Source organism: Medicago truncatula, chromosome 2 (assembly GCF_003473485.1).
Source record: "Medicago truncatula cultivar Jemalong A17 chromosome 2, MtrunA17r5.0-ANR, whole genome shotgun sequence".
Classification (NCBI taxonomy): Eukaryota; Viridiplantae; Streptophyta; class Magnoliopsida; order Fabales; family Fabaceae; genus Medicago; species Medicago truncatula.
Window position 1 is genome coordinate 17,685,748 of NC_053043.1, and position 22,062 is coordinate 17,707,809.

The 22,062-nt window shown below is 35.2% G+C and overlaps 1 protein-coding gene across 3 annotated transcripts; it reads left to right on the forward strand.

The window, feature by feature from the left end:
• The first annotated feature begins 116 nt into the window (after positions 1-116).
• On the forward strand, positions 117-21,300 carry LOC11443265 (TMV resistance protein N). 3 transcript variants are annotated; one of them, XM_039830489.1, is made up of 9 exons: positions 10,068-10,902; positions 11,485-12,589; positions 12,804-13,076; positions 13,686-14,842; positions 15,628-16,724; positions 16,896-18,136; positions 18,336-18,735; positions 19,120-19,201; positions 20,572-21,300. In XM_039830489.1, the coding sequence occupies exons 1-6, from the start codon at positions 10,421-10,423 to the stop codon at positions 17,093-17,095; spliced, it is 4,314 nt and encodes a 1,437-aa protein (XP_039686423.1). In that variant the 5' UTR covers positions 10,068-10,420; the 3' UTR covers positions 17,096-18,136; positions 18,336-18,735; positions 19,120-19,201; positions 20,572-21,300. The 3 variants fall into 3 exon arrangements, with proteins under 3 accessions (XP_024632353.1, XP_024632356.1, XP_039686423.1); XM_024776585.2 differs by lacking the exons at positions 10,068-10,902; positions 16,896-18,136 and adding an exon at positions 117-697 and having other exon boundaries at positions 15,628-16,853; XM_024776588.2 differs by lacking the exons at positions 10,068-10,902; positions 16,896-18,136 and adding an exon at positions 117-697 and having other exon boundaries at positions 15,628-16,853; positions 18,694-18,735.
• The last annotated feature ends 762 nt before the right edge of the window (positions 21,301-22,062 follow it).

Consider the following 22,062-nt stretch of genomic DNA (forward strand, 5'->3'; position numbering starts at 1 on the left):
CCAACCAACCCATATTTTTAAAAAAATTAAAAATAAAAAATTATTGATTTGGTGTGGGAAAAATTATTATTTTGCCAGCAAGTACCAAGATAATGCCTCGCTTGCTAAATCCAAGTCAATGCCTCACAAGCTGCCAATACCACACACAATATACAAACAAACACTCAAACTCAGACAAATCAGTTTTCCTCAATTCTCATATCATGAAACATTCATCATTGTCTGTCTCTTCTAGCTTCACCTATGAATGTACTTATGATGTTTTCCTCAGTTTTAGAGGCATAGATACCCGCAACACTTTCACTGGTAGCCTCTACAATTCTCTTGATCAAAAAGGTATTCACACTTTCATTGATGAAAAAGAAATTCAAAAGGGAGAAGAAATCACACCATCACTTCTTCAAGCTATTCAACAATCTAGAATCTACATTGTTGTTTTCTCTAGCAACTATGCTTCATCAACTTTTTGCTTGAATGAACTTGTCATGATCCTTGAGTGTTCCAACACACGTAGACGCTTGCTTTTGCCGGTTTTTTATGATGTCGATCCATCACAAGTTCGCCACCAACGTGGTGCTTATGGTGAAGCTTTGAGAAAACATGAGGAGAGGTTTAGTGATGATAAGGATAAGGTGCAAAAATGGAGGGATGCTTTATGTCAAGCTGCTAATATTTCTGGCTGGCATTTCCAACATGGGTAGTGTTTTATAATCTCATACCATACTTTTATGCATTTATTTTGATTACCCTTCTTTTGTTTGTTTAACAGTTTTTTTTATATGATTTACCTATGAAGCACGGACACCTGACACGAACACGTCGACATCGCTAATATAAAAAACATAGGATACTGACACCGCTGGCTATATATTAATTTATTTATATAAGATCTAAATTAAAAACCAAAATACATACATATGCATCTAACTTGAGCAATTTATTTCATTACAAGAAGTTCTATAACAAGTTACAATAATATTTGGCCTTTATTTATCCATCTACTATTGAAAAACTTAAATACGTTGTAATCAACTTTAATGTCTATAACCTCTCGTTGATCAACATTTTTCACACACCTTTAACTCTTGAATCTATTGTGTGTGAAAGCAGAAAAATAAATCTAGATATTTGTCTAAGTTGTCCGACACGCCTCATATAAGTGTTATATAAGTGTCGGACACCGGTCAAAGGAGTGTCGAAGTAAAGAAGAAAACAACTATTTAGGACACTTGTTCGACAGTGTTGTACAAGTGTCATAAGAGTGTCGGACACTGACGCGTGTCGGACACCGCGACACGCCTAATCCTAAAGGTGTCCGTGCTTCATAAGATTTTACAATTCTAAAGAAATCTCAGATACAATTCTAGATGAAGGGAACATAGAAAGTAAATAGACATGATTATTTGTACAGTAGCCTCATAATATTGGAGACTTTAAGAACCAAATTGATACCTTATTTCTTTGGAACAAAATATGTCTCTTTGTTTTTATTTTTATCAATGACCAGTAAACTTTACTTAATAAAATGATGAATTTGTGAAATTGTGAAACCGAAAAAACAGATTTGTGATAAGTTGACACATTATGTACTAACCAGCGTAACAGAAATTGACCTAATTGTATATTACCTGTAATTAATTTTGACTAAGGTGAAGAACTAAGAATGGATTCATTGCTTCTGTTTCAAATCATTTATACTTCTGTGATGTGTAGGTCACAACCAGAATACAAATTTATTGGAAATATCGTTGAGGTAGTCGCTAAGAAGATCAATCGCACTCCTTTACATGTTGTTGAGAACCCAGTTGCGCTAGAGTCTCCGGTGTTAGAAGTGGCATCTCTTCTAGGGTTCGGGTCTGATGAGAGAGCCAATATCGTTGGCATTTATGGAACCGGTGGTGTAGGTAAATCAACATTGGCTCGTGCTGTGTATAATAACCAAATTTCTGATCAATTTGATGGTGTGTGTTTTCTTGCTGATATAAGACGAAGTGCAATTAATCATGGTCTTGTGCAACTCCAAGAAACACTACTTTCTGATATACTTGGTGAGGAGGATATTAGAGTGAGAGATGTTTATAGAGGAATTTCAATTATAAAAAGAAGGCTCCAAAGAAAAAAGGTACTTTTGGTTCTTGATGATGTTGACAAAGCGAAGCAGATACAAGTACTTGCAGGTGGACATGATTGGTTTGGCTCCGGCAGCAAGATCATAATCACTACAAGAGACAAACATTTGTTGGCTATTAATGGGATTCTAAGTGTATATGAGGTTAAAGAGTTAAATCATGAAAAATCTCTTGAGCTCTTTAGTTGGCATGCCTTTATAAACAGAAAAATTGATCCAAGTTATAGAAGTATTTCAAACCGAGCAGTTTCTTATGCTCACGGCCTTCCGATAGCTTTGGAGGTGATAGGTTCTCATTTGATTGGACAAAGTTTAGATGTGTGGAAATCTTCATTAGATAAATATGAAAAAGTTCTTCACAAAGATATTCATGAAGTTCTTAAAGTTAGCTATGATGATTTGGATGAAGATGACAAGGGTATTTTCCTTGACATCGCTTGTTTCTACAATTCTTATGAAATGAGCTATGCCAAAGAAATGCTATACCTACATGGTTTTAGTGCTGAAAATGGCATTCAAGTGCTGACCGACAAATCTCTCATAAAAATTGATGTCAATGGTTGTGTGAGAATGCATGACTTAGTTCAAGACATGGGCAGAGAAATCGTGAGGCAGGAATCATCTGTGGAGCCTGGAAGACGCAGTAGATTATGGTTTGATGACGACATAATTCATGTTTTGGAAGAAAATACGGTACGTTACAACCTTAAAACATATATGTTATTCTTCTGATTGATAACTACTAAATTTCTAGATTCTTATTTATCCATTCTCAATTACACACACATGTTTAATGAAATTCATTTTCATTAGAAAAGGATGTTATTATTTAGAATTTGTAATTTCTTGAAATATGTTGATGATATTCCTAAACTTTACATTCTGATTAAAATAATGATTTGGAATTGAAAGGGAACTGATACAATTGAAGTCATAATCATCAACTTGTGCAATGACAAAGAAGTGCATTGGAGTGGAAAAGCATTCAAGAAGATGAAAAACCTAAAAATTCTAATAATTAGAAGTGCACGATTTTCTAAAGATCCTCAAAAACTACCAAATAGTTTGAGAGTTTTAGACTGGAGTGGATATCCATCACAATCTTTGCCAGGTGATTTCAATCCTAAGAAGCTTATGATACTTAGCCTACATGAAAGTAGCCTTGTATCGTTCAAATCACTCAAAGTATGTATTTTTCAACGCGTTCAATGGACTTAAAATATAATGTGCGTTTCCAGTAAAAATCTCATAATTTCATTTCATTGTTTTTATGGTTTGTAGGTGTTTGAGTCCTTGAGCTTTCTGGATTTTGAAGGATGCAAGTTATTAACTGAGCTACCTAGCTTATCTGGACTAGTAAATTTGGGGGCACTGTGTCTTGACGATTGCACTAATTTAATTACGATTCATAGGTCGGTTGGTTTTCTCAATAAACTCATGTTGTTGAGTACTCAAAGATGCAACCAGCTAAAACTTTTGGTGCCCAACATCAATCTGCCATCTCTAGAGAGTCTAGATATGAGGGGTTGCTCGCGTCTCAAGAGCTTCCCTGAAGTATTGGGAGTAATGGAGAATATAAGAGATGTTTATTTAGACCAGACTTCCATAGATAAGTTACCAGTTTCAATTGGAAATCTTGTTGGCCTCGAACGATTGTTCTTGAGGGAATGCAAGAGCCTTACTCAGCTACCGGATAGTATTCGTATATTGCCTAAGCTTGGGATAATAATGGTTTATGATTGTAGAGGATTTCAATTGTTTGAGGATCGAGAAAAAGTGGGTTCAGAAGTATTTCCAAAAGCCATGCTTGTTTATAATGAAGGAAAGGAGACACTGCTCGATGTGTGTTCTCTTAATATATGTGCCAACAATGACATAGAAGTATGTAAGCCTTCGTTTGTCAGTAATGATCTCAGTAATGATTTCGGATTCGTGTTTAAAGGGATTTTTGAAGGGAAGGTAAATTGGTACCAGCAAGGAATCAAGGAATCATCATTATGTTTTTGGTTTCGAAAGAAATTCCCTCAGATAGCTCTATGTTGTGCTGGAGAACCTCCTATGTATAAAGACAATATGCTGTTGGATTTCAAGTTGAGTGTACTCATCAATGGCACTAAGCAATTCACTTCTTCATGTAACTACATATTTTCTGCAGGAAGCAAATCAGACCAAATACTTATGTGTGATTTAGTGGGCCTAGCGGAAAGATCATTTTTAGAGCATGAATGGAATAAAGTAGAGATTTTATATGAGTTGAAATATCCTATTCCACGTGGACTTGAAAGGATAATGGCTAACCATGACAGGACCACAACAAGAAACCCAAGTTGGTCTCTCATTTATGTCAGTGGAGATATCAAAGAGGATGTCAAATTTCTGTCTGAGTTTATGGAATGCAAGGAGGCTGAGAGAAGAAAGGAAACACTATTGGGTTTTCACCATATGCTCAAGCGTTATGGATTCAATTGGACTGGGTTTTGATCGAAAAGATCAAATGTGGTCTAATTTTAATTTTCTTAAAATACCAAGTTACTTTGAAAGAGTTGTTTTTATCCCCATCTTTGTCTGAAAACCGATCCCCCGTTCTAGAGAAGCAAAAAAACCATTTTTTCCGGGTTCACTCATTAAGAAGTGGAAAAAATAGTGTTTCTTGTCCATCCGGAACAGGACTTCCGGATGGAATCAGTTTTCAAACAAAGGTGTGGGGAAATAAAAACAGCTCACTTATTTTGATTCAAGATGTAAACTCCATCTAATTCAATTGAAATCATGTTAAGCTCAACCAATTTTTTTTTTTTATTATTATTCTTTGACATATAACTTAATCAAAATATAAAAATGTAATCTAATCAAACCAAATTAACTTAATCTATAAAATCTTTCAAAAAATACCAATTTAGACGGTATAAATTTTTTAGCTTTATTATATTACTACTGTGATTATACTATGATTCATTTTAAAGTTTAAGTTACATCGGCTTTTATATTTGTATTTGAGAATTGATTTGATTGGATTATTTCTTTTGTTTTTATTATTATTCAACTCAGCCTTTCTTATTTTGATATGTACCAAATAAAACAACAAAACTCCTTATTTTGATGGTATTATGTTGGATTTAGACACCAATAGGGATATTTTGAGTTTAAACATCTCAAGTTGATGTGTTTGTATTAGAACAAAGATTTAGCTGTCGATCGGAAATATCAAAATATTATGTCAAATGATACATGAACGAGGTACCACTTACATTCATTAAATATCAGTGTTGCCACCCATTTGGATTCCACAAGGCTCGAGGGATTAGTCTCCGCAGTTGCGTGCGAGGAGGATACCTGATTTACGCCAAAAAAAATATATGATAATCATGGTAAATAATAAAATGGTCTAGATTTTTCAATAGGTTCCATTTTTTTTTGTTTCACAGATTTTTCAATAGTCATCTTTCCAGGATTGTGATTGTATTGTGTGCTAAGTTGTTTTGAGGCTGTTCTGCTTCTGGTTGCTATGCTACAAGCTTGTAGCATACCAAAGTATACCAGCAACTGTGATGGAAGGTTTTCCACCATTCACTCAATCCATTTGACCGACCAGCAGCATGGTAGGTAACCCTCCAACATGAAGGTCAGCTATAGGCAGGTTGATCAACATCCCGACTTCTAGCAACCCTCTGATATATAGGCCTGCTACATCCAAACCAACCGATGGGTTGGCTACCGACAACTCTCTAACCAACTACCGATAGGCCTATGGCCTAGCGCTTAACAGATTTGGTGTCAAACAGACTAACAGAAAATGACCTGACTGCCAAGAGCGATCTCGTCAACAAAATGGGTACTGACAGTCAAGGGCCAACCGAGAACCGTGCAAGTCCCGGCAGCCTGAGTCCTGATATTGTAATTAAATTATTTTAAAATATATTTATGGGTGGAATGGATATCCATCCATATAAATATTGTAATTGATAGATTAATAGATGGTTTCAGTTAAACCATCATAATCCAATCGAATTTTTTTGTAAATCATCTATTTCCCTAATACAAGAAATCAACCAAACCGAAGTGAAATATTCAAAATTGAATTGATCCAGTGTAAAAAAAAAAAAAAAGAAGCAATAGTTACAGTTCAGAACTCAAGGCAAATTAGAGAAAGTAATTTAGTAGTTACTTGATTGAAGATAGTCGCTTTGAAATCAGCTTTCTCAAACACGGATTGGAGGCTTGGAGCTTGTGAAAAAGAACTCCTATCATGTAACTGATATACAACAGATTCATGGTGCAGTAAATTCTTGCTTCCTATTATAAGAGTGAAAAGGTTCAATATGTTGACAACCTCTTGGAAGACTTCGATGAAAGTTATTGAAAAATTGTGCATTGCTCCACAATTTTTGCGATGCACATTCTAGTCGAAACGAGTTATTCAATGCTTGTGAATGCTTTTTCTCAGCTTATGTTTTTCACGATGATTGGAACTCTTATCACTTCTGTGATATGAAGGCTTTTCTCTGTTCTGTTGGCGCACATCAATCTCAGCATGTTCAGAACCATCAGGCGTGCCGCGATGTTTTTCTTTGATCCTTCTACTTCGACCATCCTTTTCAACATCAGAATCATCGGAAGAATAAGAATGCTCAGCTCTTCTCTTCTGACTTTCATGTTTTTCTTTGATCCTGCCTTCTACTTCAACTATACGTTTCAAAATCAGAATCATCAGAAGAATAAGAAGACCAAGTTTTAGTTAAGAGTAGATTATTTATCCTTTAGATTGTACAATGCATATTCAATCTCTGTGGTTGTGAATTTTTAATGATTTTAAGAACAATCTTAAGTACTAAGTTAGAAGTTAGGCTCATCACTAAATGTTACAGCAAAAACAGAACTTTCCATCTATATAATTTCTTTCCATTATAAAATATACATTTTGATTATCCAAAGCTATACTTCACATGTTATTCTTGGTGCTCCCCAAGTATACCTGTCCGTAATTGTCGGTTAATGTCATCAAATTGGTCTTAAGTAGACGAAACTGATTGCATTGCTCAACATATATGTGTCAATCTGATGTAACCTATAATGGTGTGGTCTAACGTGATCGTGCTAAACTTTTGTAGACTAGAATGCATGTTCACTCTGCTTAATATATTGACAGCTTCATTCACACTTGTGTTATATCAGTCTTTGCTTTTAGTCTCTGTATATTTTTGTTTTGCTTTATACTCTGAAGCATAAGAAAATTAGCATTTAGTCCTTTTTTGGCTTTAATCTTTCAAATATTTGTCTAGTGTACAGGAATTGATATCTATGTATGTACCACTTGATGAATGGTTCACTTGTTGTTGATGTTTGTAAATTAGAAGATGCTCAGGTTTGCAAATTAGAAGAAAAATGTGTCATCACTTGTGGCAACTTCTGACCCTATTTTCCTCAATTCTCTCTTCTTCTTTTTTAACCCCTTTTGTTATGCCTTGTCTTCAAAGTGTCTGGAGACACGTTAGCGCTCCAATGCTCAAATTAGTGTAGGAAATGAGATGGAATCTATGAAAAGTGCGGGAAAAGTGAATCATACCTTGGGGTGAAGCTAAGTCACCCTTAAATAGGCGTGTATGAGAATAACCGTCTCTGTGAAGTGCGGCGCTTCATCAGGAGGCCGTTGGGAGATGTGTAGGGTGTCTGATGCACGGAGACGTGCTTAGGTAGGGTGGCGTGCACCAAAGTTAGGGTGTTTGTCCAAGTGACACGTGTTGCTCCGGCGTGTTACTTGTCCACGTGTCAACGTTGGATTGGATTTAAAGCGGGTCTAGAACAATATATAAAGAGAGATAGTTAGGATCTGTTGACACCAGGTTTCACCAAATCCCAAGGGTTGTTTCAATTTAATTTAAAGGCTTCAATTTAAAGTTCAATATAACATTAATTATTTATTCTTCCATAGTACCATTAACTACTTATTAAAGGGCGAAATAACCCTAGAGCGCTTAGACGATGACACGCGTCTCTTCTAATTTAACCAAGATCCTGAATTCGAATCTAGCCTTGGGCATGCAACAACGTTAAAATTCTTAGGGAGAGTTTGCTGCCCATTTGAGTCCCACAAGGCTCCATTCTTAAGGAGAGTTTGCCGCCCATTTAGGTCCCATAAGGCTCAAGAGATTAGTATGTGCAAAGGAGAAATAGACTGAATAGGATAGTAAATGATCAAATGTAATATACGTAAAATATAAATAACAGTAAAAAGGAAGTATAATAATTTAACAAAGTAAAGTGTTAACTGATGAGTAAACCACTAAATTGATCCATGTATTTTTAAGTCACTATCAAATTAGTCCCCAACTCTATTAATATTTCAAAATAGTCATTGTCTTTGTCAAAAATTTCTCAATTAAGTCTCTCGTCATGTGACAAAAACAAAGAGAAAATGATCTAATTGAAAAGATTTTGACAATATTTCAAAATAGTCAATATCTTTGTCAAAAGTTTTTCAACCAAGTCTCTCGTCAAGTGACAAAAACAAAGAGAAAACGATCTAATTGAAAAACTTTTCAGCAATTTCGAAATATTAATAGAGTCGGTATTTGTGTATTTTCATCATGCATGTATTTAAGGCAAGCATCTCACATTTCTACCATTTCCTCCAAAATCAGAAACAAACATTTCCTTCTACCAATTCCATCCAAATTCTTCCTTTCCTCTTTAGCCTTGAATTGAATTTTTCAAGTTCAGCAGCAAGTGAGAATGCATGCGTGATTCATTGGTTCTGTGTGGTTTGGGTTGGTGTTTAGGAACAAGAATTGAAGTTTGGGTGTAGGAGAATTGGAGCTTAAGCTGTTAAAGAGACCAGATTTATCAATGTGAGTTCCTTTTAGTTTAGAATCCACCTTGGATAGTTGTATAGCTGTGATGTCAGATGAATGTTTCGGGACTACTCACCCCGGGGATTCCGTAAAATCAACCTAGATAAGTTGTTTGTTCCACACTAACTTTTATAAATAATTGAATATGATGAAATGCCAGAACAATTAACCTAGACAGATTACAGACTGTTAGCGATCCTAGATTCTCCCAGATCACTATCACCCTAGTGAGACCTTATGTCTCATCCCATTCCCCCATATTATTACTCAAACATAGTTTATATATCAGTGCATGATTATTCAGACAGCATTATGTACTTTGTACTCATCAGCAAGTACTTAATTATGACATTTTATTAGACTATGGATGTGAGATATTTCATTCAAATGAAAATGTATGTTGTAATTTAATGTATCTAGTACTAAGTTTATCGCTCGTCTAAGTATTCTCTTTGGCCAACCATCGTCACTCGTGTCTGTTCTCCTTTGTCTTCTCTGTCGGCTTTGAAAACCCTCTCTCCTTTGCCGTCTTTGTTTTTGACATCCGTGACAGTTATGGACCTCCGATTGAGATTTAAGGAGGTCGTTTTCCAGTAGGGTGGCTGGATCCGCGGCGAAGTTCAAGACATGGTCCTTGAAACCTTGGTCGATCAGTCATTCAATCCTTCACTATTGATTGAGATGGGGTTGAACAAAAATGAAAAAAGATTGTTTTGTTTTAGGTTTGATGTTGAAAATCTTGTTCCTAGTTATGTGCTTCTGTTTTGGGAGGACAGAGGAGACGAGAAGGGAGGCCGGAATGTATTGGAAAAGAAGTGGTAGATCTAGGAAGGGAGGAAAGATAGTCGCTGGCGGCGTCGCAGGAAATGGAAGAGTTATAGGACGTTGTCGTCACTGAAAACGGAAGAGGCAGAAGACGGCGTCAGAAACGAAATAGGAAGAGGTAGGGAATGACGTCGTCATGGAAACATCGCCCGTAACGGAAGCGTAGTGGGGGCGGCGACGCTGGTTGTTTGGATATGTACAAGTCATAAAAGCCAAGAGAAAAAGAAACTTGCAGAATTTTTTTTTATTTTCCCTTTTTTTTTGTGAGCTGGCATGTATATTGATTATTTTAGATTAATATGAGCCACATGTAAGGGTGTAGAATGCCAAGTCAATGTGAGTACATTTCTACACATATCACGACTCATTTATTTGTCTTTTGAACTTGTGTACATTTCTGATTATATGGTTACTGTCACTACCCTTAGAGAAGACTTATCTGCTAAATGCCAAGTCAATGCCTCACTCCCTTCTCAGCCTTTTCTACCACCACACACTCAGTTCATTCATATATCAACTTATTTTCTTCAACATATTATAGAAACAAACACAATTAAGAAACATCAAAAGCAACATCTTTCAGACACAAATCAGATTTCCTCAATTCTTGCATCATATCATGACACAACCTTCATTGTCTGTCTCTTCTAGCTTCACCTATGATGTTTTCATCAGTTTTAGAGGCATAGATACCCGCAACAATTTCACCCGTGACCTCTACGATATTCTTTATCAAAACGGTATTCACACTTTCTTTGATGAAGAACAAATTCAAAAGGGAGAAGAGATCACACCAGCACTTTTTCAAGCAATTCAACAATCTAGGATTTTCATTGTTGTTTTCTCTAACAACTATGCTTCCTCAACTTTTTGTTTGAATGAACTTGTTGTGATCCTTGACTGTTCCAACACACATGGACGCTTGCTTTTGCCTGTTTTTTATGATGTCGATCCATCACAAGTTCGCCACCAAAGTGGTGCTTATGGTGAAGCTTTGGGAAAACATGAGAAGAGGTTTTGTGATGATAAGGATAAGGTGCAAAAATGGAGAGATGCTTTATGTCAAGCTGCTAATGTTTCTGGCTGGCATTTCCAACATGGGTACAGTATTTTCTAATCTCATACCATACTTTTATTTATTTATTTTAATTACGGTTCTTTTAATTGTCTAATAGTTTTTATATAGATGATTTTACAATTCAAAATAAATCTCAGATACAATTTTAGATGAAGGGAACATAGCAAGTAAATAGGCATGATTATTTGTACTTGATGTGCACAAATTAGCCTCATAATATGTTCAGTTTTTCATAAGTTCACTTGTACTTCACAAATTGATTTCTGAGTAATGCTTGATAAGGGACTAATTTGACTGATATTTGAGACTTTTAAGAACCAAATTGATACTTTTTATTTCTTTGGAACCAAATAGGTCTTGGTGTTTTTTCTCAATGGCCGGTTTAGACCTTTACTTAATAAAATGATGAATTTGTGAATTGTGAAACCGGAAAAACAGATATGTGATAAGTTGACACATTATGTGACTAACCAAAGTATCAGAACTTGCATTGCAACTTCTAAACACCTATTTGTATTTTACCTGTAATTAATTGACCAAGATGAAGTACTAAGAATCGGTTCAGTGCTTCTGTTTCAAATCAGGTATACTTTTGTGTTGTGTAGGTCACAATCAGAATACAAATTTATTGGAAATATCGTTGAGGAAGTCACTAAGAAGATCAATCGGACTACTTTACATGTTGCTGATAACCCAGTTGCATTAGAGTCTCCAATGTTAGAAGTAGCATCTCTTCTAGATTCTGGACCTGAAAAGGGAACCAACATGGTTGGAATTTATGGTATCGGTGGTGTAGGTAAATCAACATTGGCTCGTGCAGTTTACAACCATATTTCTGATCAATTTGATGGTGTGTGCTTTCTTGCTGGCATAAGAGAAAGTGCAATTAATCATGGTCTTGCACAACTCCAAGAAACGCTACTTTCTGAAATACTTGGAGAGGAGGATATTAGAATAAGAGATGTTTATAGAGGAATTTCAATTATAAAAAGGAGGCTCCAAAGAAAAAAGGTACTTTTGGTTCTTGATGATGTTGACAAAGTGAAGCAGATACAAGTACTTGCAGGAGGGCATGATTGGTTTGGCCCCGGCAGCAAGATTGTAGTCACTACAAGAGACAAACATTTGTTGGCTATTCATGAGATTCTAAATTTATATGAGGTTAAACAGTTGAATCATGAAAAATCTCTTGATTTGTTTAACTGGCATGCCTTTAGAAACAGAAAAATGGATCCATGTTACAGTGATATGTCAAACCGTGCAGTTTCTTATGCTTCTGGCCTTCCATTGGCTTTGGAAGTAATAGGTTCTCACTTGTTTGGCAAAAGTTTAGATGTATGGAAATCTTCATTAGATAAATATGAAAGAGTTCTTCACAAAGAGATTCATGAAATTCTTAAAGTTAGCTATGATGATTTGGATGATGATCAGAAGGGTATTTTTCTTGACATCGCTTGTTTCTTCAATTCTTATGAAATGAGCTATGCCAAAGAATTGCTATACCTACATGGTTTTAGTGCTGAAAATGGAATTCAAGTGCTGACCGACAAATCCCTCATAAAAATTGATGCCAATGGTTGTGTGAGAATGCATGACTTAGTTCAAGACATGGGCAGAGAAATCGTGAGGCAGGAATCAACTGTGGAGCCTGGCAGACGCAGTAGATTATGGTATGATGACGATATAGTTCATGTTTTGGAAACAAATATGGTACGTGCCAACGTCAAAACATATAAGATGTTCTTCTGGTGGATAACTACTAAATTTCTAGATTCTTATTTATCCATTCTCAATTATAAGTGTTTAACGAAACTGATTTTCATAAGAAAAGGATGTTATTATTTTGAATTTGTAATTTCTTGAGATATGTTGATGATATTCATAAACTTTACATTCTGATCAAATAATGATTTGGAATTGAAAGGGCACTGATACAATTGAAGTCATAATCATCAACTTGTGCAATGACAAAGAAGTGCAGTGGAGTGGAAAAGCCTTCACCAAGATGAAAAACCTGAAAATTCTTATAATTAGAAGTGCACGCTTTTCTAGAGGTCCTCAAAAACTACCAAATAGTTTGAGAGTTCTAGATTGGAATGGATACCCTTCACAATCTTTACCAGCAGATTTCAATCCTAAGAATCTTATGATACTTAGCCTTCCTGAAAGTTGTCTTGTATCGTTCAAATTGCTCAAGGTATGTATTTTTTTTTTTTACACATTAAACTGGTTTATGCATAGCAATGCTGTGTCTTTTAGGTCTATGAATGTTATTTTTAAGAGGTTTGGTTTTGCAATCTAGAAAGGGTTAGTAGTGCAGCTTGTTGTCTATCTGCCATCCGTTCCTATGTACTCCCTCCGTCCCTATATGTAACCCCCCTTTGCTTTTTTCACATTTCTTAAGAAAAGTTGTTAGTGTAATTAATGTGCCTATTTTATGTGTTAATATTACTAAATTGTCCTTTGTTTGTATGTGTATTAAATTTGACTTTTTGTATTTCAAGACAAATTAGTAGGATTAATTAGGGGTATGTTTAGGAAAATAATAATAAATGCATCTAGTAATTTGAAAAGGAGTTTACATTTAGGGACAAAAATAAAATCAAATGGGTGCTTACATATAGGGACGGAGGGAGTAATTATATATATATATGGTACAAAAAAAGTTAACAATTAAACATTGCACTACTTTGTAGTAACCTTGTTTGAATGAAAGAGCATGCCAATTCGATACATTTGTTACTGGTCACTATAATGTGAGTATCCAGTAAATATCTCATAATTTCATTATTTTAATGTTTTGTAGGTGTTTGAGTCCTTGAGCTTTCTGGATTTTGAAGGTTGCAAGTTATTAACTGAGCTGCCTAGCTTATCTGGACTAGTTAATTTAGGGGCACTGTGTCTTGACGATTGCACTAATTTAATCAGGATTCATAAGTCGATTGGTTTTCTCAATAAACTCGTGCTACTGAGTAGTCAAAGATGCAAACAGCTAGAACTTTTGGTGCCCAACATCAACCTGCCATCTCTAGAGACTCTAGATATAAGGGGTTGCTCGCGTCTCAAGAGCTTCCCTGAAGTATTGGGAGTAATGGAGAATATAAGATATGTTTATTTAGACCAAACTTCCATAGGTAAGTTGCCATTTTCAATTAGAAATCTTGTTGGCCTCCGACAATTGTTCTTGAGGGAGTGCATGAGCCTAACTCAGCTACCGGATAGTATTCGTATATTGCCTAAACTCGAGATAATAACGGCTTATGGTTGTAGAGGATTTCGATTGTTTGAGGATAAAGAAAAGGTGGGTTCAGAAGTGTTTCCAGAAGCCATGCTTGTTTGTAAAGAAGGAAGCGCGGAATCGCTTGATATGTCCTCTCTTAACATATGCCCTGATAATGTCATAGAAGTATTTAGTACTTCAATTCTTGATGGTAATGTTGTATTAATGAGAGAAGGGATTGCTAAAGGGAGAGGAAATTGGTATGAACATGAAAGCAACGAATCATCCTTACGATTTTGGTTTCAAAATAAATTCCCCAGGATAGCTCTGTGTTGTGCTGTAGAACCTCCTGTGTGTAAAGACAATATGTTGTTGGATTTCAAGTTGAGTGTTCTTATCAATGGCACTGAGCAATTCACTTCTTCATGCAACTACATATTTTCTGCTGAACAAATAATTATTCTGTGTGACTTAGTGTGCAAAGTTGAAAGATCGTATTTAGAGCATGAATGGAATCAAGTAGATATTTTATATGAGTTTAAATACCTTATGCCATGTGGCTCTAAAAGAATAATGGCTACCCATGAGATGACCACAACAAGAAATCCAAGTTGGTCCTTCATTTATGCCTATGAAGAAGATAACAAAGTGGGTATCAGATTTCTCTCCCAGTTTGTGGAATGCGTAGAGCAGCACAGAAGAAATATAGCAAATTATTGGTTTGGTTCAGTACTTTACAAAAGGTTTGTTTGTGAATTTAGAAATGATTAATTAAGTAAATGATCTTATAAATATTAAGAATTTTGTTTAGTCTATAAAAAAAATTGCATCTATTGGTCGCCGTAAAATTTTCCGTCAGCATCATTTTAATTTTTAAGTATGTTAAAAGAAAATATTACAGAGGTTAAAAGTGCAATTTTGGTCTTAGGAACTAAAAATGAATTTATGAATATTTATATAGACATTTACTTAATTAATCCATTGAAAAATAACTGGATTTTGACATGCTTTATTTAATTAATTTATTTTTTTGAAATCATCTGTTTAAGTATTGAAATCTACAAGAATATACTAGCTCCGTCCCTAATTATAAGACCTTTTTGAGAATTTTCTTTTATCCCTTTTTATAAGACTCCTTTGTTATTTTCAACTACATTAATTATTTCTTTACATGCATGCCCCTATTAATTATACATTTTTTTCTTCAATCAGCAATAAATAACATGTTGAAAACATATATCATCTCTCTCTTAAAAGATAAAATTGTAAAAACAATATTAATTACAAACATATTTAATACAAATATCCACTATCTTAATTCCCGTTATTTTTTCAAAAGGGACATATAATTAGGGACGAATGTAGTATATATATATATAAACACACTTTATGTGGTCACATTTATAAACAAAATACAAATTTTTAATTATTATATCTGGTCACTTTTATAGACCAAATATAATATGTAAATAGTGTGTTATACGTAATATATAATATAACTAATATTCAATAACAAATATTATCTCAGATCTTTCTCTCCATTGGTCGAAAAAGAGAGATTTGTCTTTCCCGAACTGAAATTAAAATTATTTAATTTAATGGTCGAAAAGATAGTGGGACCAGCGATTGGGATCGATCTCGGAACCACATACTCATGCGTCGGTGTATGGAAACATGACCGTGTTGAAATCATCGCCAACGACCAAGGTAACAGAACCACACCGTCTTACGTCGCCTTTACCGACTCAGAGCGTCTCATTGGTGATGCCGCTAAGAATCAAGTCACCAGGAACCCTATCAACACCATCTTCGATGCTAAGAGGTTGATTGGCCGTAGATTCAACGATGCCTCTGTTCAGAGTGATATGAAGTTGTGGCCATTTAAGATTATTTCTGGCCCGTATGAAAAGCCTATGATTGGTGTTAACTACAAGGGTGAAGATAAGCAATTTTCCGCAGAAGAGATCTCTTCCATGGTACTCACGAAGATGCGTGAGGTTGCTGAGGCCTACCTTGGCTCTGCCATTAAGAATGCCGTTGTTAGTATCCCTGCTTATTTTAATTTTAATCACAGACAAGCTACTAAGGATGCCGGTCTTATTTCTGGTCTTAATGTCCTGGGAATTATCAATGAGCCCACTCCTGCAGCCATTGCTTATGGTTTTGACACGACCAGCTTTGGAGAGAAGAATGTCTTGATCTTTGACCTTTGCGGTGGTACTTTTGATGTCTGTTTGCTAACTATTGAAGAGGGTATCATTGGGGTTAAAGCTACAACCGGAGACCCCCATCTTGGAGGTGAGGATTTTAATAACAGAATGGTGAATCACTTTGTTCAAGAGTTCAAAAGAAAGAACAACAAGGACATCAGTGGCAACCCAAGAGCTCTTATGAGGTTGGGGACTGCTTGTGAGAGGGCGAAGAGAGCTCTATCATCTACTGCTCAGACCACCATTGAAATTGAATGTCTATTCGAGGGAATTGATTTCTGCTCCTTCATTACTCGTGCCACATTTGAAGAGCTCAACATGGATCTCTTTAGGAAATGTATGGAGCAAGTTGAGAAATGTTTGAGAAATGCTAAGATGGACAAAAGAAGTGTCCATGATGTTGTCCTTGTAGGAGGTTCTACCAGAATTCCAAAGGTTCAACAATTATTGCAGGATTTCTTTAACGGAAAGGAGCTATGCAATAGCATTAATCCCAACGAGGCTGTTGTGTATGGTGCTGCATTTTACGCTGCAATCTTGAGTGGTGAGTACAAAAGAAGTGTCCATGATGTTGTCCTTGTAGGAGGTTCTTCTTTTGTTAAGATTGTTTTGATTTTTTTCATATTGATTAAGATCTGTTTGTTCACTTTGCATGTTGTTGATGGCTTCTTAATTCTTTCTCTTTTCCCTGTTCTTTTTTGTGAAATGAGTATTGTTTTTCCTATAATCATGTTATCAATGCGAAATATCAACCCAACTTTGCTGATATCTAATCTCTGCCGGTGAACCTGGCTCGCCACCTCTCCCAACCGCATTTTTCTCATACCCATTGGTCGAACATGAGACCTTGTTTAAGAGACCAGTGTCTAGTTAATGTCAATTTGTTTATTCTAATACATTAACAAGTGTATATTGTGGAAGCTTTGTATTTTTGTTAAATTTTTATGTCTTTTAGGGTGTGATAGGTAGGTGCATGCTTAATGATGTTGATGAATTTGAAATGGTTTTGTTGATAACATTTTGGTTACAATTTACAAGGAATTTACGGTTCATTTATTTTAATGCATTTGAGACGTATGCAACTTTTTTCGATATTTTTTGAAATAAATTGAAATGTCTTTCTGGATGGACACTTAAACTCTGATTCGTAAGAAAATTTAAGCTGTCCCCTGTTCTCACTTGTGTGGTGCTACAAATTGTTCATGAATCTATTTATATGACCTCAAGAAAATTTGAGTTTTATTGTATCATATTATATAATATTTAAATATCATCATCAATGTTCATGAGGGGTAACCTTGGCACAACACAACTGGTAAAGTTGTTGTCATGTGACTGGAAGGTCACGGGTTCAAGTCCTGGAAAGAACCTCTTGTGTAAAAATCAGGGTAAGGCTGCGTACAATACACCAAATGGTGGAACCCCTTCTCGAACCCTGCGTATATGGGAGCTTTAGTGCACCGGGTTGCCCTTTTTTAGCACATGAATTCAGAAATGCGATTAATATCACAGGTTTCATGAAACATTTATTAAGGGTATGTTAGGAAAAAGTAACGAATACTTCATTGATATTGCAGAACAGCATATAACATGAGACAATTTCTTTTTTGTTAAAATGACTTATAATATGGGACAGAGGATGTGAAGCTTTATTCATTCAAAATCCATAAGAAATTATTTTCTGTTGCGCAAATGCAAAATATTTTAGTCATAGGAGATGGTTAGAATGCCGTACAAAAAAGGGAGAATAGAATGAGAGAGTAGCAATGAAATATTGATAGTGACACGGGGATATATTTGACAATGTTATAGTGCATCTGTACTATGGTGAGATGTCAACTAAATAGTTTCTGAGTATGTTTTAATATATTATAAACGAATAAATATATTTGGCAATTTTATAGTGCATCTGTACTATAAAAAGTGTTAAGAATCAAGTTTGCCTATTCATAATTAGGGTTAGAATGATATCTGGATATTTGAATTACAAACCAAACTGATTAAATCTTTTGAACATGTTCTACAGACTATTTATAAATAGAGGTGTCTGCCAAATTCATCAAGAAGAATGCAAACAATTTTGATATAAACCGATTGCAACTCTTTCTTCAAAATATGAATAACTTACATTATGGCATTTTCTACTGTTGGAACTCCAGACTATATTGCTCCAGAAGTGTTACTGAAAAAGGGTTATGGCTTGGAGTGCGACTGGTTTGTTGATATTCTTTTTCATTTGCTTGAGCTGCATCTCTTTATTTTATGTTTTGGTAGTTTTCCCATATTCGTTGACACTACAGGTTGTGCATGGATTTTTATATCTTTTGCTTTGACTTGGTTCAATTACGTTGAAATTGTGATATTCGTTGTAATCGTCTTAATAGGTTGAACAACCAATGCCAGCTGGATCCGGACCCATCAGAAAGGTAAAATTTTATTTACTTGCATGAAGATTAAGATTTTTCAGGAAAAATAGTCAATCATCCTGTCTTAGCTATTCGCTTTTTTGCATCATTCTGTTTAGATTGCAATATTCATTTCCTCTAGATATATAAACAATTATAATAGCTGCATGAATGAGTATGTCTCCATTGAACTTACGCACAACATTAATCATCGTATAAATCAATAATCATTGGCTTTATGCATCTTTAGATTGATTCATAAGTATTTATTTATTTTTCTTCACTATTGAATTCACCAGTTCTAGTTTTTTACCCTGATACAAAATTTCCAGGCTAAATATAAGTTGATTGATTTTGTAGTACATACAATAACTCTTATGTTTCTTGTATCCTTTTTGTCTACAGATGCTTTTTACTCAAGATCTCAGTTTTGTTGGCTATACATATAGGAATTTTGCAGCTGTCAAAGGGAAGCGTCATTCTATTGGTAAGTACTTTCCGCATAAAGGATAATATGTTACTATTTTTTATTTTATTTTTATTAACACATTTTGATCTTTTGATGCCACATATTATGAATCTATAATGCTGTATTTCAACTTTTTATCGCCGATTTCCATTTTCTTTTTGTACATGAGATCAGTTTAAAGTTATTTGCCACGGAAAATGCTGAAATTTATGAAAGATATTGCACAAAAATGTCACGAATATGTCGTGATATTTTTAACCTTTATAACCCTTTGTGTTTTCCATCAAAGCAGTGACTTAATAGTTAATCGTTTTTGTACACTTTCCGTAAACCTTTCTTTTGTTCTAACTAGTTACAAGTTAGGCTCATCGCTAAATGTTACAGCAAAAACAGGACTTTCCATCTATATAATTTCTTTGCATTATAAAATATATATTTTGATCATCCAAAGCTATACTTCACATATTATTCTTGGTGCTCCCCATGTATAGCTGTCCGTAATTGTCGGTTAATGTCATCAAATTGGTCCTTAAGTAGACGAAATTGATTGCATTGCTCGGCATATATGTGTCAATCTGATGTAACCTATTGTTAAAAGTTAAGAATCTTTAGATATTTGTTTAACTGTACAACTTCCTAGATTGATTGTTATTACTCCTAGAGTATTCAACTTCCTAGGCTAGTGCTTACTAATTAAGCATTCAATGCACTTATTGTAAAACCATTATAAATACAATAGCGTGATCTCATTATAGACACACAGAGAGTTTACTCAGATTTTACATATTTTACACCTATAATGGTGTGGACTAACGTGATCGTGCTAAACTTTGGTAGACTAGAATGCATGTTCATTCTGCTTAATATTAACATCTTCATTCACACTTGTGTTATATCAGTCTTTGCTTTTAGTCTCTATATTTTTGTTTTGTTTTATACTCTGAAGCATAAGAAAATTAGCATTTAGTCCTTTTTTGGCTTTAATCTTTCAAATATTTGTCTATGTTGGAATTCGTCCTTATATACTCCATATAATTAGGTGCTAAGATCAATAAGGTCTACATAATACAAGACTTTAACCAACATGAACTAGAATTAAAATAACAAGGACCAAAAACAAAATTGTGTATGTATCAGGGACTAGAACACTATGGCGTCATTTGATCCATGTAGCCGACCCCACTTAGTGGGATAAGGCTTGGTTGTTGTTGTTGTTGTATCAGGGACTAGAAAAACAAATTACAAAGACTAGAGGTGAAATTGAAATATTTAAGGATATCTATGCGCCTATCACGATATTTAAATACCTTCTGGATATTTCAGTTTATACATTTCTTTATCCTTTATGGCTAATGATACTGTACCACTTTTTTTTGGACTTGATACAGAAAAGGGAAGCGTGTCACCACGATCATCAGTCGACTCTACACACAGTAATAAAACCTTTTTCAGCTTTGATAACTACTTCTATGTCTATTCAGTTATGGGACTCAAACCAACCAGTTTTGTTCTAGGTGATTCTGTAATAAACTATTCCACCTGATACTCAATGGACATCACCAAAGCATAGGTGGTTGCACCCTATGGTGCTTGTGAAGAGTGACCTAACCTTATTGTAATGTACATTATGACCTTCTCGTGTTGCAAATAGATGGAGATTCACCTTCTTCGATGATGGTGTCTTTTCGCCTTAGTTTCAGTGCTAACGGACATCTATCATGCAGAACCTAGTGTACAGGGATTGATATCTATGTATGTACCACTTGATGAATGGTTCACTTGTTGTTGATGTTTGTAAATTAGAAGATGCCCAGGTTGGCAAATTAGAAGAAAAATGTGTCATCACTTGTGGCAACTTCTGACCCTTTTTTCCTCAATTCTCTCTCTTTTTTTTAACCCCTTTTGTTATGCCTTGTCTTCAAGCTCCGATTGTTTTTAACCCCTTTTGTTATGCCTTGTCTCCAAGCTCCTATTGTACTTCCATCATAATAGCAAATAACTTTTTACTGCTATCAATTTAGATGAAGTTCAAGTTGTTGTGACTTGTGACATTTGTAATGTTGACATAATGAAAAAAATGATATCAAATATCAATGGAAACTTTGTTATGATTCTGATATGTCATTCATTAGATGCATGAAATTATTTTTACTAGAGGTAAACCTGTTCATTGTGCATGTGCTTATTATGTAGTTTTTATATTCCAGGGCCACTTGGATGAACAAATTTGGTTAGGTGTGAAGGTTGTTTTGATAAATCATTATAACTAGATAAAATGTAAATAGAATAGTCGTCATAAATTACGAAGAGTAACTATATGAAATTTGTGCTAGAATATATATGATATGTCCGTTGAGAAACGGATGGAGGCAACCATGGCGGAAAGTGCTCTGGTACAGTGGCGATGAGTCTTCATGGTGGAACGAAAGGTGTCTGCAGACACGTTAGCGCTCCAATGCTCAAATCAGTGTAGGAAATGAGATGGAATTTGTGAAAAGTGTGGGAAAAGTGAATCATACCTTGGGGTGAAGCTAAGTCACCCTTAAATAGGCGTGTATGAGAATAACCGTCTCTGTGAAGTGCGGCGCTTCATCAGGAGGCCGTTGGGAGATGTGTAAGGTGTTTGATGCACGGAGACGTGCTTAGGTGGAGTGGCGTGCACCAAAGTTAGGGTGTTTGTCCAAGTGACACGCGTTGCTCTGGCGTGTTACTTGTCCACGTGTCAGCGTTGGATTGGATTTATAGCGGGTCCAGAACAATATATAAAGAGAGATAGTTAGGATCAGTTGACAACAGGTGTCACCAAATCCCAAGGGTTGTTTCAATTTAATTTAAAGGCTTCAATTTATTCATTTCACAATGTTACCTGACACTTTCAT